This window comes from Oryza glaberrima, chromosome 11 (genome assembly GCF_000147395.1).
Source record: "Oryza glaberrima chromosome 11, OglaRS2, whole genome shotgun sequence".
In the NCBI taxonomy this organism is placed as follows: Eukaryota; Viridiplantae; Streptophyta; class Magnoliopsida; order Poales; family Poaceae; genus Oryza; species Oryza glaberrima.
In genome coordinates, this window is record NC_068336.1 from 4,253,751 (window position 1) to 4,276,947 (window position 23,197).

At 41.7% G+C, this 23,197-nt stretch overlaps 3 protein-coding genes across 3 annotated transcripts; 2 read left to right on the forward strand and 1 right to left on the reverse strand.

Moving 5' to 3' along the window:
* Positions 1 to 215: 215 nt before the first annotated feature.
* Positions 216 to 4,961, forward strand: LOC127753910 (aldehyde dehydrogenase family 3 member H1-like). The gene is made up of 10 exons (XM_052279359.1): positions 216 to 586; positions 1,804 to 1,872; positions 1,982 to 2,078; positions 2,765 to 2,971; positions 3,120 to 3,235; positions 3,333 to 3,437; positions 3,527 to 3,699; positions 3,792 to 3,882; positions 4,201 to 4,350; positions 4,447 to 4,961. Exons 1-10 carry the CDS (start codon positions 392 to 394, stop codon positions 4,690 to 4,692), a joined length of 1,449 nt encoding a protein of 482 aa, XP_052135319.1. The 5' UTR covers positions 216 to 391; the 3' UTR covers positions 4,693 to 4,961.
* Positions 4,962 to 6,148: 1,187 nt separating this feature from the next.
* On the forward strand, positions 6,149 to 12,343 carry LOC127753909 (probable methyltransferase PMT26). The gene is made up of 5 exons (XM_052279358.1): positions 6,149 to 7,912; positions 7,999 to 8,173; positions 10,656 to 10,928; positions 11,057 to 11,251; positions 11,959 to 12,343. The coding sequence occupies exons 1-5, from the start codon at positions 6,166 to 6,168 to the stop codon at positions 12,170 to 12,172; spliced, it is 2,604 nt and encodes an 867-aa protein (XP_052135318.1). The 5' UTR covers positions 6,149 to 6,165; the 3' UTR covers positions 12,173 to 12,343.
* Positions 12,344 to 12,426: 83 nt separating this feature from the next.
* Positions 12,427 to 22,772, reverse strand: LOC127753908 (DNA polymerase delta catalytic subunit). Its single transcript, XM_052279357.1, has 30 exons — positions 22,438 to 22,772; positions 20,740 to 20,850; positions 20,541 to 20,647; positions 20,281 to 20,440; positions 19,843 to 20,038; positions 19,620 to 19,755; positions 19,376 to 19,513; positions 19,222 to 19,299; positions 19,046 to 19,137; positions 18,032 to 18,098; positions 17,865 to 17,936; positions 17,529 to 17,615; positions 16,697 to 16,816; positions 16,530 to 16,628; positions 16,049 to 16,156; positions 15,844 to 15,939; positions 15,701 to 15,766; positions 15,531 to 15,587; positions 15,344 to 15,431; positions 15,171 to 15,250; positions 14,863 to 14,976; positions 14,554 to 14,668; positions 14,309 to 14,481; positions 14,159 to 14,230; positions 13,996 to 14,070; positions 13,826 to 13,915; positions 13,593 to 13,753; positions 13,188 to 13,261; positions 13,020 to 13,107; positions 12,427 to 12,913 (listed from the first exon to the last, which is right to left on the reverse strand). Exons 1-30 carry the CDS (start codon positions 22,745 to 22,747, stop codon positions 12,826 to 12,828), a joined length of 3,318 nt encoding a protein of 1,105 aa, XP_052135317.1. The 5' UTR covers positions 22,748 to 22,772; the 3' UTR covers positions 12,427 to 12,825.
* Between the last annotated feature and the right edge of the window lie 425 nt (positions 22,773 to 23,197).

Sequence of the window (23,197 nt, forward strand, 5' to 3'; positions counted from 1 at the left end):
TTTCTCGTTGGCTTGCTTTGTTTGATTCCAGAGTTTCCCAAACTCTCTAGAGAGCAAGTCAAACAGATCTCATCGATCGCCCAAGAAGAAGACACATCCACAAATAATAATCTCATCTTATCGTACTAATTTATCTTAATACAGTGTAATAAACTATATCAGTTTGAGATTTTTTTTTCCTGTCTAAATTATCTCCAAACCGTAGGAATTTTCGCACCCGACGATCTCTTTTCTTGATTTTTCAAACCAAACGGACCAATCTCTCTCGCGTGTATATATAGAGAGGTGGAGCTCGAGCTCCATGGCTGCTTCCTCCTGACTCCTCTCCTGCATTCTCTCGCTTCTGACGGCGGCAACTAAGCTTTTTGGGATTCGATTCGAGGAGGAGGTGATGGCGGAGGAGGAGGTGGCGGCGGTGGTGGGGGAGCTGAGGGGGAGCTTCAGGTCCGGGAGGACGAGGGCGGCGGAGTGGCGGGCGGCGCAGCTGCGGGGGATCGTGAGGATGGTGGAGGAGAGGGAGGGGGACATCTCCGACGCGCTCCACTCCGACCTCGCCAAGCCTCGCATGGAGTCCTACCTCCACGAGGTGAGCGCCGCCTTTGTTGTTCTTTCTCTCCATGGAGAATTCGATGATGAGATTGGGATAGGATAGGATAGGATAGGATTGAACTTTACTTTTTTTCTGCTCTGTTTGAACTTTGTTTTTCGTGGCCAAGATTGTTGGGATTGGCAAGAACTGCAAACTTGGGGGTTGATTCTTAGATTCTGATTTCGTCTTGGCTGAAAGTAGAATCAGATATTTCATCTTGACTGGAAGGAAATTTAGTTCTGAAAGTAAAATTAGTTTTTGATGATTATATTCAGAGCCCAGATTGCTGCTGTGTAGATCGAGGTGATTTTGAGTTAAAATTAATTTTTCTTTGGCGTTTTGAGAGGTGATTGAAGTAAAATTAAATTTCTTTGGTGTTTTGAGGCGATGATTGGAGTAGAATTAAATTTCTTTTTTGGTGCTGGATAGATCGAGGTGATGTGTTGTTGAACACTCGCTGCTGCTGCTGCTGTTTTTTCTGGTGGTGTCCACTGCTTTTTGGGAAAGTAGCGATTCTCTCTAGTCGTATCTTTTCATGTGCGCTTGACGCATACAAATGTTGAAATCGTTGCGTGCTCCGCTAATTTAGTGGTGGTCAAACACTCCACACCGGCGTTGCTTCCACGAATTCCTCCCTCCGTTTGGTCCCAGATTGGTAGACGTTCTTGTCAGATTATTTTTATTATTATTGTCGTTCTTATCGGATTATTATTATTATTATTATTATTATTATTATTATTATTATTATTATTACTGTTTCTGCTATTGTTATTGGTTTGCCTGAAAATTGGTGTGTCTTTATTTAATTTATTATTAAAAGGTGCAACTTTGTATGTATCGCTACATGCTGTGTTCTTCAATTCTGTTCCATTGTTTATCTGAGCTCTGTTTGTCCAATCCTGGAATTCCTTCATTGAGTGTTTCCTTGCGTTTTTGAGATGCATTCTTTAAGACGTCACTGTACAACTCAAGCTAGGAATATACTGATTTGAGTGTAATTAATCTGCCTCTCTATCAATAGAAGAGGAAAAAAATAATAATCTTTTGCTGCTATTTACTTCACAATTTATGCTCATATTTCTCAGAAAAAGGCAGTAGTAGTGGAATACAAGTTGAGATATTCTTCTCACCTGTCACTTCAAGATTGATTTTTTTTAACCTTCTGATTTAGCAGCTAGTAACGACTTCTTGCTTGACTGCCTTTTCATGACCAGATATCATTGGCAAAGGCAGCCTGCACATTTGCCTTGAAGGGGTTGAAGACTTGGATGAAACCTGAGAAGGTAGTACTACTATTTCTTTTGCATGTTCAGTCTCCAGTACTATCCATTAAAAGTTTATTCTTTTGTTGATCAGATGCTAATCATGCTAACCCTCATAAATGATGATCAGGTACCTGCCGCCCTCACTACATTCCCATCAACTGCACAAATTGTGTCAGAGCCTCTTGGTGTCGTCCTAGTCATCTCAGCATGGAACTACCCTTTCTGTAAGTTAAATGGTGCATTCATATTTCATACTCGTAATTGCATGAACACCGTTATTCCATAGAGTAATGCTATTGAGTAGGGATTAATTGCAATTTTTGGTGAAGGTTGGAAGATATTGTTTCTATGGATTAGTTTGTTGCATGATGTCCAAAGTTTGTGTCATGCTTTTTATGTGCTTGAGGATTGGTTGCATTCATAGTTGGTATCTTTCCTTTTCATTGGTACTATTCTTTTTCAATATTACTCCTTTCCATTGCAATTAACTATATGAGTCCTTAGAAAAACCCCACTATCTGTAACAGTACTCCAGTTCTTCAATATCTGAGCATTAGTTTCAGCACTACTTGAAAAATGGGGATCCTCTTATAAATATTCTCCTTTTTCTGTGCACCAAACACAAACTTGAGCTTTCTTTTTTGGTCCTTGAGAAAATGAGAAGGCACCTGCTTTTTTAAGTACTATTAATATGTGGTACTACCTATTGGCATCTCTACATTATGAAGGTTCTGTGCGGTACCGCCAATTAACACTAGAAAGGTATCTCCTGTCTTGGTGTAATGAATAACATTTTTGGCCTGCTTGCAGACCTTCGAAAATTTAAGACAAGTTCCCAACCCCCACACCACCACCAAAGGCGGTCCTCACTGGTTCAAATTTCTAATCACCTCACATTTTTCTTTTGTAGTGCTCTCCATCGACCCAGTCATAGGAGCAATTGCTGCTGGGAATGCCGTTGTGCTGAAGCCATCAGAAATTGCACCAGCCACCTCAGCATTGTTCGCCAAGCTGCTACCTGAATACGTTGATAGCTCTTGCATAAAAGTGGTGGAGGGAGGCGTTCCAGAAACAACCGCACTCTTAGAACAAAAGTGGGATAAGATCTTCTACACAGGTTAACTTCTTATCTTGCATAGTTTTCCAGTATGCTAATGAATTTTTTTTTTTTTTTTGCTTTAGCTGCTGGGTACTTCACTAAATTATTCATCCATTCTGTTTTGCTGTTAAGACGCTAAAGTGTAGATATTCCTTTGAAACTGCAGGTAGCGGAAATGTGGGCCGCATAGTGATGGCAGCAGCTGCAAAGCATCTTACCCCTGTGGCTCTAGAGCTTGGTGGAAAATGCCCTGCAATTGTTGATTCTAATACTGATCTTCATGTAAAAATCTGCTCCTGAACTGTCAAGTCTTTAGATAGTTACATATAGAAACACTCTTGTTTCTCAAGATCTCCTAACATTTTTCTTCTCCATGTAGGTTACCATGAAGAGGCTAGCTGTTGGCAAGTGGGGATGTAACAACGGGCAGGCATGCATTGCTCCAGACTACGTTATAACAACAAAATCATTTGCTCCAGAGCTGGTAAAGAATACCATGCACATTAGACCTAAAGAAGTTATAGAGCTAATTAAAGTCCTATTTGCTTAGCCATGAAGCTTTCCTTTTTGTAGGTTGACTCTTTAAAAAGAGTTTTGAAAAGGTTCTATGGGGAGGATCCTTTGCAATCAGAAGACTTGTCCCGTATTGTGAATTCTAACCATTTCCGTAGATTGACAAATTTGATAGAGGATAAGAAAGTCGCCCAAAAGATTGTATATGGTGGCCAAACAGATGAGAAGCAACTGTAAGAATTTAATTTGAAATCTGACATTACTGTTGGGCTACTAGCAAAAGGAGTTTGATTGATCTTTAACACTTTGTTTCCATACATTGCAGAAAAATAGCTCCTACTGTGTTGTTAGATGTTCCTCTTGATACAACACTCATGGCAGAGGAAATTTTTGGTCCCTTACTTCCCATTGTAACAGTAAGTGGTTTTTCTTGGCCTTCGTCATGTATCTCTTATAATTAATATCGCGTTACCTCTTAAAATTCTCTTAGAACCATATAAAACAGAAGGTTGAAACACATATACATGAACATAATTTCCCAAATTAAAGTGAGAAGTGGTACAATTCCATTAAAAAATGGTATTTTCCATGTTGGTTCTAGTGGCAAAATTAGAGCTATACTTCTATGATCTTTATGTAGTTTCATCATGCCATAATTTTATCTCGCCAAGTCAACATATGTTGGCTTTGCTGGTACAATCTTAGTATCTGATTCTGTTTGGACTGGTTCCTAGGTTGACAAGATTGAAGATAGCATCCAGTTCATCAACTCAAGGACCAAGCCACTTGCAGCCTATCTTTTCACCAAGGACAAGAAACTGCAAGAGGAATTTGTGTCCAATGTCCCAGCAGGAGGAATGCTTGTAAATGATGTTGCCCTGCATGTAAGTAGTCCTCCTCCCTGAAACCCTGAACTGAAAGTAACAACATTTGCTCACAGCATGCTGATCTGATTGATTTTCATCTGCTTTCCACCACAGCTCGCCAATCCGCACCTGCCATTTGGCGGAGTCGGCGACAGCGGGATCGGCTCCTACCATGGCAAATTCAGCTTCGATTGTTTCACCCACAAGAAGGCCGTCCTGATCCGCGGCTTCAGAGGGGAGGCAACTGCTAGGTACCCACCTTACACGATTGAGAAGCAGAAGATCCTGAGAGGACTGATAAACGGCAGCTTCTTTGCACTGATTCTTGCCCTCCTGGGCTTCCCCAAAGAGAGGCGTTAGAAAACTTTCAGTAGTTTCAGTACAGTACTTGTGCATTTGAGTGAGTGCAGGCCATGCTGTCAATGGAAGCCATTTCCTGCATGTTGTTTTACACAGGTGTACATTATATTTGTCGGATTTTCTTGTGTAACTTATTGAAAATTCTACTACACAGGGTTACATAAATAAACATGATTTGTCAGTAATTCTGTGCCCAGAAGGGCAAGGATGCCTTGTATTGAGCATTCCTGAAGGAATGAATTTGTTCAATGCCATTGCACTTCACCCCTCTTCTCCCTCTGACTTGAATGCCATTCTTCTGAATGAATTTCCGCTTACCAAAAGGGATATGTGGACAACTTCTCCCTCAGAATCTTCTAGAATTTGCTCCATCTTTTGCTTTTCGGCTGATAAGCCGCAATCAAAATTTAAATTTTAAAACTTAACTTTATAGTTGATTTTTACTTTTTTATCGTAATTTATCTGTTACATTAGTCTTTAATAAGTCGTTTAAGAACACATGTATAAGTTTTACCCACAAATTATTATTTTTCGCTGATAAACGTTATGTCAATATTATAATCAGTTGTATACTTGTATTCCATCTCAACCCAATCCTCCGTATGATTTAAACGTCTCCACTCAAGTGTCAAAGTGCATTAATCTTCCATTTGAAAAAAAAAACCCATTAATCTTAAACAAATATAGACTTTCAGTTCTCTTTTTTTTTACTTTTCTACACAAATTCTGAAATAGACTTGAAAAGAGACATGAAAGCATGAAGAAGACATTGAGAAAGTTCTCTCTCTTTTTTCCTTTCTTTCAACAATTCAACACAACACACTACCCTGTCTTTTTTTTTGTGCCTTTTCTTTCCCTCTGATTTGGCTGCATCTGCATGCTGCTGCAAGAGAAGCGGGGAGTGTCCTGTGTGCGGTCTCCTCCTCACTCCCCCGCTTAATCCTCTCTTCCTTCCATCCAAACTTGCCACCTATGGCGCCCTTAAAAAACACTCATCCAATTCACACCACACTTTCTTCTGAACAAACAAGATCAATCGATACCCAATGGAGATGGATGGCTGCTTGCTGTCACCAGAGGACACCCCTTGATTAACAACACTCCATCTCCCTCAGGTTTGCATCTTGGTCTCTGTTTAAATTTGATGCACATTTTGCAAAATGGATTGGCCACTGGAATTTGTATGGCTTCAGAACTTTTCATATTTATTTGGAATCGAGTGATTTTACAGTCCTTAAAGGATACCGGGAGTTACCATATTTTCTAGTGTACTAACAATTTTGGTGCACCATAAAATTTCTCTTTTTGGACTTAGTTTGAATGTAGTATTGATTTTTCCTTCTTTTTTTTTGTTATTTGAATCTGCAGAGAAGAAGAAATTCTGAATTTTGAACAAGCATATATATATATATATATATATATTTGTAGAGAAAGAGAGAAGAGATAGCTGCATTGCATGAGCTGAAGGGAAGAATGGCGCTGTTTGATCGGAATCAGAAGCAGCGGTCGTCGCTGTGCTCGACGGCGACCGTCGTCGTGTTCGTGGCGCTCTGCCTCGTCGGCCTCTGGATGATCTCCTCGCCGGAGACCATCCCGGCGGCGGCGGCCAACGTCAGCAAGAAGCCCGACGTCGTCGCCGTCAAGGAGGAGGACAGCTCGCTCGACGCCACCAACAATGTCAAACAGAACAGCGCCAACGTCGTCGCCGAGACCGCCGCCGCCGACGAGGCCGCCGCCGCAGACGAGGACGACAACCCCGCGAAGCCGGCCGCCGGCGAGAAGGCGGCGGCGGCGGCGGCGTCGTCCAAGGACCAGACGTTCGACGACGAGAACGGCAGGACGGAGGGCGGCGCGCTCGTCAAGCCGGAGAGCGGCGGCGGCGACGAGGCGGCCTCCGACGTGAAGGAGATCGGCAGCCTCGAGCAGGCGGCGATCGACATGAAGGACACCACCGAGCACTCGGTGGGTGACACCACCAAGGAGCCCGGCGTCGTCCAGGACAAGAGCTCCGAGGAGATCACGACGGCGGCGAGCGACGCGAGGGAGAGCAGCGATGGCGGCGGCGGCGGCGGCGCGGCCAAGAACAAGCAGACGTTCGACGACGAGAACGGCAAGCTCGACGGCGTCAACCTGGTGAAGGACGTCGAGAACAAGACGATGTCGGAGGAGGGCGCCAAGCCATTGCCGGAGGAGACGACGACCGTGAGCAGCAAGAACTCGATCGTCGCGGCGGCCGCCATGTCCGACGAGAAGCTCACCGACAACAATGGCGAGCAAGCGCAGCCGGTGGAGGCGCTGCCGAACGGGCAGGCCGAGCTGCTGACGGAGCGCGCGGCGCAGAATGGGTCGTTCACGACGCAGGCGGCGGAGTCGATCAAGGAGAAGAAGAAGCGCGCCGAAAAGAAGAAGAAGAAGAAGAAGAAGGTGAAGGCGGCGTCGGCGGCGGCGGCGGAGGAGGAGGAGGGCGGCGGCGGCGGCGCGGCGTCGTTGGGCTGGAGGCTCTGCAACACGAGCGCCGGCGCCGACTACATCCCGTGCCTGGACAACGAGGCCGCCATCAAGAAGCTCAAGACGACCGCGCACTACGAGCACCGCGAGCGCCACTGCCCCGCCTCGCCGCCGACGTGCCTCGTCCCGTCGCCGGAGGGGTACCGGGACCCGATCCGGTGGCCGCGGAGCCGCGACAAGATCTGGTACCACAACGTGCCGCACTCGGAGCTCGCGGCGTACAAGGGGCACCAGAACTGGGTGAAGGTCTCCGGCGAGTACCTCACCTTCCCCGGCGGCGGCACGCAGTTCAAGCACGGCGCGCTCCACTACATCGAGCTGATCCAGTCGTCGTTCCCGGAGGTGGCGTGGGGGCGGCGCAGCCGCGTCGCGCTCGACGTGGGATGCGGCGTGGCGAGCTTCGGCGGCTACCTGTTCGACCACGACGTGCTGACCATGTCCCTGGCGCCCAAGGACGAGCACGAGGCGCAGGTGCAGTTCGCGCTGGAGCGCGGCATCCCGGCGATCTCCGCCGTCATGGGGACGCGGCGGCTGCCGTTCCCGAGCAACGTGTTCGACGCGGTGCACTGCGCGCGGTGCCGGGTGCCGTGGCACATCGAGGGCGGGATGCTGCTGCTGGAGCTCAACCGGCTGCTCCGGCCCGGCGGGTTCTTCGTCTGGTCGGCCACGCCGGTGTACCAGGAGCTGCCGGAGGACGTCGAGATCTGGGGAGGTGAGTTCGATCGATCGACGGTGTCGTGGTGGTGTTGTCGCCATGGATGGATAGAGGTCTGAGGAGGTGGAGGGATGATGGTGCAGAGATGGTGAAGCTGACGAAGGCGATGTGCTGGGAGATGGTGTCGAAGACGAGCGACACGGTGGACCAGGTGGGGCTGGTCACGTTCCGGAAGCCGGCGGACAACGCGTGCTACATGAAGCGCCGCCAGAAGGAGCCGCCGCTCTGCGAGCCCTCCGACGACCCCAATGCTGCTTGGTACCAACTCGCTCCGTTTCATAATATAAGAATATTATAAGTTGTTTTACTTGTTTTCCTAATCAAACTTCATTATTCCGTTTCATATTAGAAGTAGTTTCACTTTTTTTCCTAGTCAAATCTCGATAAGTTTGACTAAATTTATAGAAAAATTTAACAACATTTGAAATATCAAATTAGTTTCATTAAATCTAAAATTTAATATATTTTTTATAATATGTTTGCTTTATGTTGAAAAATACTATTATATTTTTCTATAAACTTGATTAAAGTTAAAGAAATTTGACTAAAAAAAGTCAAGCGATTTATAATATGAAATGAAGGGAGTAAGATATCATGGATGCTTGGTAGGGCTTGTTTTTGGGCGGGATAATGAACTATAAGTAGGAAACTGAGAAACCAGTTTTTTCAGATTCTCGAAAGTTAGCTTTGTTCCTCATAATCTTAAGTTCTCTGAACCGGCCCTAAGATTCTAAGAAGTAGCTTATTGGTAGCCAGCTTCTTAAAATCTAAAAAGCTAGGTTTATAGATTTTAGCTTCTACTTTATTTTGCAAATTCTACTACTACAAATACTTAGAATCAGGATGAAAAGATGGATTGTTGGGGAGCTCCTAGTTGTGAAAGAAACTGTATATGTCAGAAGCTCACAAAAACAGAACTATAGTGATGTTGTTTGCTACTTTCTTCGACGACTTAAGCTTCTTTTTTAGCATACTCTCTAACATACCCCTTTCATTAGAAAATAAATAATAAATAATAAGTGATGTTTTATACTACCTCCGTCGTAAATTAGTGGTCGTTTTGACTTTTTACTTCCAATGTTTAACCATTTGTCTTATTTGAAAATTCAGTTCAAATATATGAAAAAAAAGGGAAAAGTCATTCTTAAATATTTTAGATAATGAATCAAGTCACAAACAAAATAAATAATAATTCCATAATTCTTTCAATAAAACGAATGATCAAAAGTTATATATAAAAACTCAAAGCGACAAGTATTTTGGAACGGATATAGTATAATAACATGGTCACCAGATAGCTGATATGTTTATTGATTATTGAGTATAAAACCTATTAAAAAGTCCCTTCAAACTATATTTTGAAGCTAAATTGACCATGTCACTTTCAAAAGTCAAATCGTGCATATAGTCAAATATAGTTTATTTGTGACTAGCAGGAGTATCATGCATGTAGTTAAATAGTATAGTTTTGAGAAAATCCATTGTATACCCCTACAATCTTAGCTAATCTCTTTTATGCCTCTAAATTTTGCTTACTTCCTTACATGTCTCTAAAATTTGATTTTGATCACTTCCATACCCCTCCCATCAGTTGACCGTTAGTTGACCATCAAATTTCCATAAAAATGATCATTTTACTCTTTAGATGAACATAGTTATTTATGAATTACATTATTGAAAATGTAAAATTGTTGCAGGAAACTATTATAGTTATGTGTCTATTGTGCGATACATTATTTATGGCAAAATTATTTTTAGATAATAAAATAAAAATATGTATTTATTTCATTTTTTATAGTCATAAAAAATGAGGAGTATTTATGCAAAGATAGGACTACCAATGCTCACGATATTTCTTTTTATAAATGCTCCCGATAAAAAAAATCCACTGTCCTATTAAAATTTCAAATAAAAAAATTAATTTATTACATTTGTTTTATTTTCAAAATTTATGTCAAAATTTTCTGCACTGATTATGTAGTCTCTTTAGTTTCATAAAATGCATGCACTCAAACAAATTTTCAATCGTTTTTCAACGTTATATTCAAACATAAATCATCAAGGGCATTAAAAGACATTTGCAACCAAAGTTAACAGCGGAATAAAGGAAAATGTAACGGCAGGGGCATGGAAGGAATCGAGTTGAAATTTCAAAGGCATGAAAGGGATTGGGTGAGTTTTCAAGGGTATACAGGGAATTTACTCTTTAATTCTTAATGTGTTTTCATATATGTTGTCTTTCCACAAACAACTTTAAGTTTTATTTATTTACATTGTTTTCCTAAAATTAAGTACATTCGATGTGTCACCACTCACCATTAGTTTCGATGATTTGATGAGATCTTTCCACATTACCTTGGGCCCCTTTGAATCGCAGGATTAAGAAAACAGATGAATAGGAAAAACGTAGGAATTGAATGCCACACTTATTGGATTCCTATGGGATTTTGAAACACAGAAAAGTCTTTAAACTGTCGTTTGATTAGTACACAGGAAAAACGCAGGAACCTTAGACACATGAAAAGAAAAACATGAGGTGAGACCTCATGCTTATTTTCCTCCAAAATTGCTCTAATAAGGTTCATTCCATAAAATTTCAAAGGAATTGATAGGAAACAATCCTTTGTTTCAAAGGACTCTATAAGATTATTTTCCATAGGATAAAATCCTTTAGAATTCCTATGGTTTTTCTTTTGATTCAAATGGGGTCTAAAGCTTTTGGGTGTGCACGCTAACGCAGGAACATAACGTTGCGGGCGTGCATGCACTGGGTGCCTACGGACCCATCGGTGCGGGGGTCGTGGTGGCCGGAGCGGTGGCCGGAGAGGATGGAGAAGACGCCCTACTGGCTGAACAGCAGCCAGGTCGGGGTGTACGGCAAGCCGGCGCCGGAGGACTTCGTGGCGGACCAGGAGCACTGGCGGAAGGTGGTCCGGAACTCGTACCTCACCGGCATGGGCATCGACTGGAAGACGGTGAGGAACGTCATGGACATGAGAGCCGTCTACGGAGGGTAAGTAACATCATCTCGTCGCCGGCGATCATCGAGAGCTTGGTTTGATCGATCACTGGCGTGTCGTCGGCGGCAATGGCGATCTCGGTTAATTTTGATGTTGTGTCGTCGATTTCATCTCCGGCCAGGTTCGCGGCGGCGCTGCGGGACATGAGCGTGTGGGTGATGAACGTGGTGACGATCAACTCGCCGGACACGCTGCCGGTGATCTACGAGAGGGGGCTGTTCGGCATCTACCATGACTGGTGTGAGTCATTCAGCACCTACCCGAGATCCTACGACCTCCTCCATGCCGACCATCTCTTCTCCAAGCTCAAATCCAGGTAGGTACAACAAATTTCACAAACTCCATCTCACATCACTTCATTCTACTTCGCATTTCGTACAATAATGTCGACATTTTCTGTAATCAATTTTGTCAATTGCAGCAGGCTGAATATATATACATATTTCAATATGAGAAATTTTACCGAAATTTACACTATAAAATAAAATATGATAAAAATCGCTCTTTCGGTACTGGAGACTGGATTGATTTCCATTATCGAAGAACGTCAATTGCAGCCGAGGTAATAAATAGCGTTCGTAGCGCCCGCAATAGCGGCCACAGCACCCGCAATAGCGGCCACTATAGCACGTAACGGACTGAAGATAGCATGCTGTAACTTAGTGCCCGCTATAGCGCTTCTCTACCGTTATAGCAACCCGTTATAGCGCTTCGCGATCGCTAAAAACCTGTTATTGACTTTGTTGGACCATTACAACGCTTAAATGTTGTTCTTCACATATGGATTGTACAACTTGATGTTAATATTGAAACTTGATGTTAATATTGATATACAATCTAAGGTTACTTTCTCATATTTGCTATTGGGACTTAGCGGCCGCTATCCACAATCCGCTACACAGACACTAATCCACTAACAATCCACTATACACTATTTATTACATTGATTGCAGTGTTGATATGAAAAAGTTAAGGAATGACCTTTTTGTTACAACATTGAACGATTTTGGTATTGAATTGAAGGTGCGAGGTGTTGCCGGTGATCGTGGAGGTGGACCGGATCCTCCGGCCGAACGGGAAGCTCATCGTGAGGGACGACAAGGAGACGGTGGACGAGATCAAGGGGGTGGTGAGGTCGCTGCAATGGGAGGTCAGGATGACCGTCTCCAAGAACAGGGAAGCGATGCTCTGCGCGAGGAAGACGACGTGGCGGCCCACGGAAGCCGAGGCAAGATGACCTCGCCGTCACCGGCCGGCGATCCATGTAGTAGAGTCTTTTGGTCGGTTGATCCGGTGGTAGCTGCAATACTTAGCACGTACAGGGTGATCTACACTACACTGGGTGCTGCAGCATTGCAATAACTGAGCTAGATATTACTGGAGCTTGTAGCTTTTTTTTTTTGGGGTTTTTGTTCTTCAGATTTTTTTTTATAGTTTTATACTGAAGAGCCTGTGACTTGGGGGGGACTTGATAGTACATAGAGATTTGAATGACACAATAGCACACATCTGAGGAGATACATTATGTGAAAATAGCCTAGAAGTTAAATTCACATGGTGGGATTTCTTGAATGGGTGCTTCTCAGCCTCAATCACCTCATGAAGTTAAAAGAAGATGAAAAAAAAATTGTTTATCTACCTTACACATGGCTGCATCAATGCACCAAGGGAAGCAACTAGATTACCCTGTTAGCGGCTAGAGGTACAGATAACCTACCACCTAAAAATACAACAAACTGACCGTAGAACAAAGCTATTTCAGCCGATACAACTAAACAAGCCAGAGCCATCATGCATGAAGATGCAATCACATGATCCCGCAATGGCGTGCCTCACAGTAATGGTTTCGCAATATTTGGGGAAAGTAGTACTCCGTCAGTATGAGAGGACTCAGAAGTCCCAACGTTGAAGCTGTACTCTAGCTTCAGCCATATCCTTCTGCGCCTTTCTTCGGCGGTAGAAAATAGGACAATCCCGGCTGCGATCATTGCACCAACATAAATTTAAAGCTTGTGGATCAAGAAGCTTATAGCTAACATGCAACTGAAATGTACAAATTGTTGAATGGGAGAAAAATGGCAAACCTTGTGCAGAGAACGTCCTGATGAAGGGAGCCTTGGCACTCCTGGCACTGCGTCCAGAGCCTCCCAAAGAGCATCTCCAGCTCAGAAACTGCAGACGTTAACATTAATTCAGCCAGTAATCAAACGCCAGGAGACCCAGTAAACCCTTATTGAGAGGATATATCGTACCGTTTCCTACAGTTTTGCAGTATAATTCTGCTTCTCTTCCCTTGCAATGAGAGCAAAGCGTTTGATTGGAACCACTGCAGGGTGACAATACAGTGATTAAAATATAAGGTTTTTACAAGAACGCAGTTGAAATAAGGTTTTACCACTTAGATAGGGGTACCCAAAATGAATGGTGCTCTTTACAGTAAGATGGTAATTTTAATTAAATCTTGTGATGAACAAGATCTAAAATCTAATATTGAAAATCTGTCAATAATTTATGGCGTTTTCCAGTAAAAAAACAACATGACGTTTTTTACACTAATCTTAGTGTAAAACGTCATATACTAACGACAGGAGGGAGCACAATAGGAAAAAAGAAAGGCATACTTCATAGTTTTTTGCATTTGCAAGTAGGAAAGTCACCTTATAACTGCTTTGCATCCGAGGCATGTCAATTGTTTCTTTGCAAATTTCATTATTCCACTATTTGAAGGAGTTGAGATTGAAACAGCCCTGGTGTGACTTCCATGAAGCAGCTCTCTACTGGCATTCTTCAGAATCGGCTCAAAGATCCTCAAAAGTGGCTAGCAATTAAAAGTTTGTTAGAATTGGAGGAAGCGAATTTTCGAATATCAAGAAATGTGTTCTGGACATACTTTGCTGATTTGGTTCTCAAGGTAGTATTGGGGATCTATTGGTATGTTATTATCCAAAACATAAATAGGATCTTCTGACCTCTCATATGCCTACAAGAAGGATTTCATCAAACTATCACCATCACAAGATAAATACATGACTCTGCAATTGAAAGTACATTCAAGTTTACCTTTGCCCCTTTTGCTGCTTTGATTATAACATAAGGAACCCGGTCACCAACAGTAGGAGCAGTAGCAGCGTCCCTCTAACCAAGGAAAAAACAGTCAGCAGCATCACTAAGTGTCTCCTATCTTGATCAGCAACATACAGAAAAAAGACACAATGGCTCATACCTTTCGCATTCTCTCAGCAAGCTCCACATGGGCAGCTTTGACAGCATAATCCTCTCCTGTTTTAGTCAAACCCTGTACAACAAACAGTTAAAGATTTACAACACAGACAACACAGAGGATTCAATCGTATTAAGTAGTGTGCGGATTCACCTTTGTTATAACTAGAAGAGATAAGTCTACACGGTTCATTAGTAGATCAGAAATGGTGTTCTTGACATATTGAACTGCACCAGGAACATCTCTGTCCACTAGTATTTTATGAAGGCACTCAGTAACCAGGTTCTTTACTAATAAACAGTTGTCCCTTCTCACTGTTTCAATACCTATAAGCAAAGTTAGAATCATGTTAAAGCAAGAAGGTAAGATGATATCTAAGACAAGACAAAAGAAAATACCTTTCGTGTCCATTTTGTCAAATTTCTCAGGATTTGTCCAGTACAAACCAGCATATCTCTTCTTGCTAATCAGTAGATAAGGGAAATAGATCTTCTCAAACTCAAGCTTGATGGGCTGCAGGAAAGGTATCAACATAAATGAGTTGAACTCAAAGTAACAAAATTGGAAAAAAAAATGGATACTGCAGATGCAAAATTAGAAAGGAAATGCAAAGGGCAAAATTATTACGACAAGTATCATTTCAGATGATTTTGAAACGGAGGGGCATTAATGTCAAATAACAGTTACCACAGTAGTTTATGAGTCACCTTAATAAATGTTCCACTAATGTAGTCTGCAGCTTCTCTTCCTAGCTTCATTGCGTCCTCAACAGTAGAAACACCGAACTGTACCATTACAGAATCAGTATCTCCATATATGACCTGTAATGCAAAAAACAAAGCATGAAAAGATAGAACATAAGCGAGAGGGCAGGCTAACCAAACTCATATACCAATAACTAAAGAAACAAAAGATCATGCAGGCAGGGAAGAAAGTGATTATTGTGCTGATGTCTGGCCACCAACTGCACAGTTTTAGGTTTTGTCAAACAGGAATATGGCCACTCATCATTCACCTCTGCATTGTGCTCATAGCCTCCAAGTGTCGTGAATTTATCTTCAACAAGCTTTTTTGTATGTTCAATCATCTGTCGACCTGTTTGATAAATACATCAGTTTTATGCAATACAACATTTCTCTTGTTAGCTAACTGTACAATGAATTTATTGATTCCAGAATTGATGCTCACCATAGCTGGTCACACTTGAAGAAATTTCTAAACAAGGTAATTGACCAACAGTCGCTCCAGTAAAACCATAGACAGAGTTTGCGCTTATCTGAAACATAAACCATCCAACAATATCATGATTCAATGAGTGCACATTTGTGTATCACTGATTTGAGGGAATTGGAGATAAAAAAGGCTATGTAAATACTTTTAGGGCAAGCTGACGACCATCAAGAACGGCCCTTTCAAATGGATCCTTTGCTTCCTGAACAAGTAATTGGTGAATTTAGCATAGGATGTAAATGTAGCCTAAAGTGCAGAGGATTTTTATGTGCAATTGGCTCACTACAACAGCAGGGGAGAAACAGAGAATGATACCTTCAAATCTGCTTTCGCCCTTTTCCGAGCAGCCAACAATTCTTCAAGGATTTCAGGAAGTATACCCTGATATTTGAGACGTCGTCTTGTTTAGGAAACAAGTGCTGTTAATAATACCTTTTACCATGTCTGGAAGAAATTACCTTTTGCACATCTGGTTTCACAAATGTTTCACCAGATGGGGTTTTGTTGACACTTTCTGGAGGCAGGTTGAGTTTGCGGGCATCCTCAGGGGGGACCTTCAAACAGTAAACATGAGCTTTGTGAATACCCAATAATATCAGAGAACAAATGTTTCTGCTGTATGTAGTAGGTATTATAATCAGAAATTAAGAAACTAATTTTTACCAAAGTACAGTAGCATAGGTTATATGCCATCATGATGGATGGATACAACGAAGCAAAGTCCAAAGTCGCAATGGGTTTCTCATAAAATCCAGCCCTTGCCTCCAAAACCTAAAAAAATGAAGGAAGGCATAAATTGATATAAGATAAATAATAACTGGACAACAGAAGGAATGTAGCTAGAATGCTCATTGCACGACCATTAGAAACATGACAAAGAAACAGAAAGTGAGCAGGTACGGAAATATATTTTTCTCAACAGAACCCTCAAAGGATTCCTTTTTTGCCTTATTTTGGATAAAGAAAGCTTTATTGATCTCAGATCATTACACCAAGGTAATACAACTGATCTAAGACCACTCGCAGCCTAGTTTTTTTTTTGCATGAATTCTGATTTCTTAATAAATACAGTAGTTGTATCATTACATGCCAGCAAGCAACCAATGATGAACTAGAAACACACAAATCATGTCCATTGACTTACAGTTGCACCTTCAAAGGTATCCTGTCCAGACACTTGACCCTTTATATTTGGTATAACAAGGTTTTTCTGTTTTGCTTTCCTGAGTAGCTGTGAGAGGACCTGAGGAACAGTTGTACTTATTAGAATGCAGTGCATTATTTTCATTAGCAGTTTGGTGTTATTGTCACCTTAATGCTCTGTCCCCTTGAAAGAAGAAATGAAATGGGAACTCCAGTGACTCTTGCCATTTCCACATAGTTGTAGATATACATCAACTTATCTAGCAGTCGTTGTGGAAGATAGGCATCCTGTGTTTACAGCAATTGTAAAAGTTAAGGAGGTAGTCATTTTTTAAAATAAAATAAAAAAACCAGAGCAGATCAGAGCTAGGCTTCCATTTGCCAGTAACCAACTGGCACATCAAAATCAACAAAGAATCAAATAGTCATTTGAATTACAAACAGCCATTTCAGTCACACTGGCAAATACCTAAGCCACTGGCAGTCTAGCAGACCTACTTGCAAATAGCAAATTAGAACACAATTGTTTCCACATGTTGAAGTATTATTAACAACCTTATGGTACTGCTTATTTGCTGTGACTAGCAAAATACTCATACATATTTATGGAATTAAAAAAATCACAATGGCACGTTGCTAAGAAGAAAACTATATATTTGGCTGCCAAATCGGTGATTCTTGCACAAGAAGCATCAGCACATGGTTAGCTTTTGTCTGTGCCTTTACCGTACATTTGATTTTAAGAGGGGATGGACAGTGGTCCCACATGTCAGAATTTTTGGGAGTTGGTGGTGGTGGCAGATTCACCACTCAACACCACCATTCCCTTCTTTTAAAGAATATAGAAAAATAACATAGTTATCTTGGAAAATAAAATATAACAATGTCGAGTAAAACTCGACAATTCAACCAACATACTTCATAGAAACTTCAGCTTAATATCAGATGACTTAAGGGAATTTGTTTTTTCAAACACAACTTAAGGGAGTTTTTAGCTGACCTTCAAACAATAAACCGCAAGCCGTCTTCGTGTCTCTGAATTCCCATTTTGAAGATCAGATATAATTGAGTGATGAACATCCTCTTTCTGCCCAAAAGAAGCCCAATAACAGAAAAATTAAAAAGAGAATATTTAATGCAACAAGGTAGTGCATTGCTAAAAAACTTAAGAGAATATAGACACCCATAATGCAGTTAGCTTTGCAACAGAAAATCAAGCCATAAAGTGACCAAACATAGAAGATTTGAGTGAAAAGCTGTGAACATGATTTAGAAGCACTTTGGGGTGTGCTGACAGCAATTTAGAGAACTTGAAATATCTTGAGTCTCGTCTTACTTGCTCCCCGAGGAAATGTGCAGATACAGAGTTTAATGAATAAGAACTAAGCTTGTAATCCCGTTGCATAGCCTGCATTATAAACAGAAAGTAAAGATTAGCAATAGATGAAACAATGTAATAATGTATAATAACTACCAATCTAACTATCATCAGTAGATCATAACCTGCAGAAGATCAAATTGTACTCTTCCTTCCACTGCTACATCTTTACTTTCACGCATACCATATTGCCTGGAAATGTACACAGAATAACAAATAGATCGTTAAGTTTATGTTACATAACGAACTGAGCCTAGCTCAGTTGGTCAAGGGCGTGGATGTATGTCCAGAGTCTAGACCACCCAAGTTAAACTCCGCGTTGAGACGAATTTGGATACCTATTTCTTCTTAATTAAAAAGCCACCTAGTTCCACCTAGGTTGGTCGAGTTATTTAAGTTCATGTTACATGGAGAGAAATACATTTTTTCTCTTCATTGCATTTCATCTTTGAGATTTTTAGACAGCAAGGTATTGCATCAATATCAATGTAGCTTGCAGGCCAGGAAATAATGTCATAGTAATACATGATTAATGCAGACTGAAAAATGGAAGGGATTGTGAAATACAATGCATGATATTGGCTCTCCAATTTTCTCCCATATGAATGAAAGGGATATGAACATTAAATATTTATCTTACTAAATGATGTGAATTGTGGAAATTCAAGCGATAACAAACAGTGTCCAAGTTCTGATGGATCAAATATCTAAACCAGGTTGTGCTAACAGGTAAAGAAATACAGAGTCTATCTAAGCAGGACAAAATTGCTTCCGCAAGAAAACATGTGGAGTGAAATGTCTTACAGTACCAAGGACACAACTCATTATTGGAAGTAATTTCTAAACAATAAGCAGCATCTTCTTTTTGACAAATGAGAAGGAATGGTGTTATCAGCTAAACCAGGCTATAAAAAAATGCATGCACAAATTCAATAGTATAACCAAATAAAATAGGAGAAATAACACGAAGAAAGCATGACCTGCACATGTAAGGGGGAAAAAGTACCAAACATAATTAGAAAGTATAACCATTTGACCATAAAGGCATTAGTGTAACGTATGGTGAATATTTAAATGGCTAAAATATACTATGGATGATAAATGAAAACTAATATAGACTAGAGTGACTAGGAAGTAACCTTGAAGAGAAAGTTGTGTCACGGACACGAACACGACTATTTCTGATTCGTCCAAGTATTGGAAACTCTACTATCTTAAGAACTTCAGCTCTCTGCAAATGTATGAAATCTAACTGTAACAAGATATCCCAAATTGCCAAATGTATTGCAGATATTGTATTTACAAAATCCTGTACCTCAATAAGATAGGGCAAGTCAAATTTGCAGATATTGTATCCAATAATAATATCAGGGTCCACTTCACGTATGAAATCCTGGAAAGAATCAGAATCAGCTTAGTTTTTAGTAAGTTCTGTGTACCTGTTGTAAACTCCAACCAGCATTACTTACCCTCCAAGCAAGTAGAACATCCCTCTCTGTGTCAAATGACATAACATCAACTCCAACAATGGGAGAACATGATTTAAGCGTCATAACATTGCGTACAAAAGGTTGTCCTTCTCCTTGAAGGGTGACCAAGTTAGCTATCTATTTTCATCCAGAGAAGAAAGTCAAGAAACTGTGTACATAGAGACATTTGGAATTGAAACTAAATGATATAAAGTATTAACTATATGTAGATAATGAAATCAACCTGAATAACGGGATCATGAGTTGGTTCTGGGAAGTGACCTTTGCGACCGGCACATTCAATATCAAAACTTAATATGCGAAATGGAGCCATCTTAGAATGTTCTCCTTCGGCAGCATGGCTTACCAAATCCGAATATCTGTTATTTGACTTAAGAATGCACATGACAAGTAATATCATAGTTCAATAATAAATTTGAAGATATTCACTTAGTATAAAAGGATACAGGCAATCCAACTCTAGCTGACAATAGGACATGATACGAGCTGCCTTCATATACTTTCCGGCAGGAACTTCAATCCAATTACCACCAACAATATTGCAGTCAATCATGAAGCGAAGTGCAAAAAGAATGTTGCTTTCATATGTCAGAAAACTCTTCGAACCAAGGCCTTCAATTGTTATGCCCCTTTCCAGGATGCCTATAGGTGCAAAGTGCAAACCTATGTCAGTTGTGGTAAGCCAGCAAAAAAATGACAAAGTAACTTGTAGCAGCTTCTCAGTAGATCATAAAATATGGGCACAAAATAAAGATGATAAAATCACACAATAATATATTACTGCAGCTCAAAATGATATTTAAGCTATCCATTGCGTAAAAAGATTGTGATCTCAATATACAACAATAAATAGTAATCATCTTGTCTCTTAAACCAACACTGACCGCGACAACTAGCAACCATTGTTGGCAAAGCAACCACTATCTTGAGGAAAGGCTGAGATTGCTGTGGTTGGTAATGCATGATTGTCTGCTTCTGCACAAGTTCGATTCTCTTCACAAACCTTGGCACGTTGCTGTTCCTATTTGAATCCTTCATCCTCCCCTGTAATGCAGTATGATAAAACATGTAAAGAAAACCCATACTGCCAATGTACCCCGTTTGTGAAAGTATCTTGGTTTAAGATACAATGGAGCACAGAAACCTCTAGTGTTTGGTGGAAGCGTGAAATATCATCAGGGCCCATCCCCATTGGACAACTGATGTAGAAATATGGCTCAAATCCATGCACTTGGCAGCATACACTGTGACCTAATGTTAACATGACAACATCATATATGAGCATTAGCCATATGATAAAAATAGGAAGAAAGATACATAGGTTTTAAATAGACATATATAACCTTCTCTAGTTACGCCAAATATCCTGAGTATAGCTGCAGGACCAGATGAGTTGGGGAGCAGTACTTTGTGGCTCTCACCAATAACATAATCTATCTCCAGCTGCTGAAAAGCTAGAAATCCAACAATAGGAGCAGAGTGTCAAGAATAAGATAAAACCTGTAACTGAACCGTCAACATAGATCCTTGTTCAAAATAGACCTAACAAAAGAGCTAGCAAACTATCTATGCTATGACAAACAATCCTTACAAAACAAGACCATCACATGATTATTAGTCCCTCCAGTCATCAAACGATGATGTTTTGGGAATCTTCTCGCGTACCAAGATATAGTTAAGTAGTAGCATTTATTACATCCTACCATATTCACTCCTATGCATTGCAACACATCTAGCAACACAAACTTGAGTGCTGAAGTTGCAACCAAAAGCTTGTGACCGGCATTTGCTAGGTCAAGAACAGCACCTATTAAATTGCAATATATATACACATGCATGCTGATGTGTATTGATAGGGGTATAGGTGGCCAAAGAAACACAAAACCATCCCATCCACATTCTTTGTTGGACTTGCCCATTAAGGTTAGAACATGTTTCTTTAACAACTGCACGGAGCAGCTTGTTCGTTGAAACATTCATACCATAGGTGGCCAAAGAAAGACAAAACCATCACATCATCATTCTTTGTTAGACTTGTCCATGAAGGTTAGAACTTGTTTATTTAACAATGCAGGGAGTAGCAAGATTGAAACATTCATACCAGAGGTGGCCAAACAAAGACAACACTATCCCATCATCATTCTTTGTTAGACTTGCCCGTGAAAGTTATAACTTGTTTCTTTAACAACTGCAGGGAGTATCTTGTTCATCGAAACATTCAGACAATAAACTACTATTCCATCTCTATACATCACGTGTAACTAGTGATGTTATAGAAATCTAGGCTGAACAGGACATGACCTCTGAGTTCACGAAGGTCAAACTAACTAGTCTATGTGCAAATGCAATCATTAATATTACACTTAAACATCAGTTTGTCAACAAAAAATTGGCAATGATTTCTAAAATAAAACAGCACAAAGTACAAGTATAAAGAAAATCAAGGTCTACTAATTTCAAAACCACCAATAGTTCAATTGAATATAACAGAATCAGCTTTCTCTTGATGACCAGAATGGATAATTTATGAAATTAAGGTTTAGATTCTCAGTAAAAAAAATTAAGGTTTACATTTGGTTACCCTCCATGCATGAATCAGGCACAATACCAATACCAAACATTGTCACAGTCTACGTCACACACTACATAGAAATTCATGTTCCAACCTAATGTACAAAACAAAAAAAAAATTCACCAACCAATTGAGCGCATTAATACCACAAAAGTCCATCATTCTGGCCCAAAACGGTAGGAATTAACCATGCTCTCAACTCTTATAGCTGAACCTGAAAAAACCCTGCTAGTTTGCACATAATTAGCTACAATACCCAAATCCTAGCACTGAATCTCACCATATCAATTCAATCGACCCTGCATTGTGGAGTTGTGGACAACACAAAAAAATTATCCAGCGGCAGTCGCTCACCCCTGGATCCAACCCCAATTACGCCTCCCTCGGTAACCCAACTGCACATACCGGAGATAGCCAAGCACGCATAGGATGAGAGCGGGTGGGGGAGAAGGGAAGGAGAGGACCGTACCAACATTGCGCGAGCAGCCGGACGCTAGGTCGGCGGGGAGCGCGGGGCGCTTCCAGCGGGAGAGGCGTGAGGCGAGGGCGTCGTCCCGGTCGAGCAGCAGCAGCGCCTCCTCGTCCTCCGCCAGGATGGTCTCGTCGAGGAAGACGTCCTCGTCCATCATGTCCTCCTCCTCCGCCACGGGCGCCGCCGCCGTCGCGGCGGGCGGAGGCGGCTGCGGGGTGCCACCGGGGTGGGCCCGCTTCGCCGCCGCCCCGGATGGCCCCGGGAGCGGCGCCCCTCGCCGCTTGCCGCCGCGTCCGCCTGAGCTCATCGCCGGAGAGGGGGGAGGGGAACGCGGGAAGAGAGGGGAGCGGAATTTGGGGTTCCCGCCATTGCTGCGCGATGTAGGGTTTTATCGGAGAGGAGATACCGGAATACGCCAACGCTGTGTCGATTACGTAGAATGGATCGAAGTGAGTAGTCAAAGTGCTCAAGCCCCAGTCAAATATCGGCCCACGAGCCATTCTTTTTTTGGATTAAGTCCATATTGCCTCCCTCATCTCTTACCCTTGTGTGAATAACATCCCCCAACCGAAAAACCGGGTATAACGCCTCCTTCATCTCCTAAAACCAGAGAAAATGACCTCCCTCAGCGGTTTGGCAGGCGGTTTCGTCCGACGTGGCGTCCGACCCGGTTGACGAGCTGACTCAGCGTGTGGGACCCACATGTCAGTGTGTTGTATGTACGAACTAGGCCGAGCTGAGTCAGCCTAGACGGTAA

Bases quoted from the DNA above. Each gene is read 5' to 3' on its own strand.
- LOC127753910 (XM_052279359.1), top strand. From the start codon at position 392: ATGGCGGAGGAGGAGGTGGCGGCGGTGGTGGGGGAGCTGAGGGGGAGC. The intron at 3,236-3,332 runs GTAAAAATCTGC...TTCTCCATGTAG, and splicing joins ATTCTAATACTGATCTTCAT to GTTACCATGAAGAGGCTAGC. The intron at 3,883-4,200 runs GTAAGTGGTTTT...ACTGGTTCCTAG, and splicing joins CCTTACTTCCCATTGTAACA to GTTGACAAGATTGAAGATAG.
- LOC127753909 (XM_052279358.1), top strand. From the start codon at position 6,166: ATGGCGCTGTTTGATCGGAATCAGAAGCAGCGGTCGTCGCTGTGCTCG. The intron at 10,929-11,056 runs GTAAGTAACATC...ATCTCCGGCCAG, and splicing joins ATGAGAGCCGTCTACGGAGG to GTTCGCGGCGGCGCTGCGGG. The intron at 11,252-11,958 runs GTAGGTACAACA...ATTGAATTGAAG, and splicing joins TTCTCCAAGCTCAAATCCAG to GTGCGAGGTGTTGCCGGTGA.
- LOC127753908 (XM_052279357.1), bottom strand. From the start codon at position 22,747: ATGAGCTCAGGCGGACGCGGCGGCAAGCGGCGAGGGGCGCCGCTCCCG. The intron at 16,629-16,696 runs GTGACAATAACA...ACTGTTCCTCAG, and splicing joins CAAGGGGACAGAGCATTAAG to GTCCTCTCACAGCTACTCAG. The intron at 15,940-16,048 runs GTAAAAATTAGT...TACTGTTTGAAG, and splicing joins ACCTATGCTACTGTACTTTG to GTCCCCCCTGAGGATGCCCG.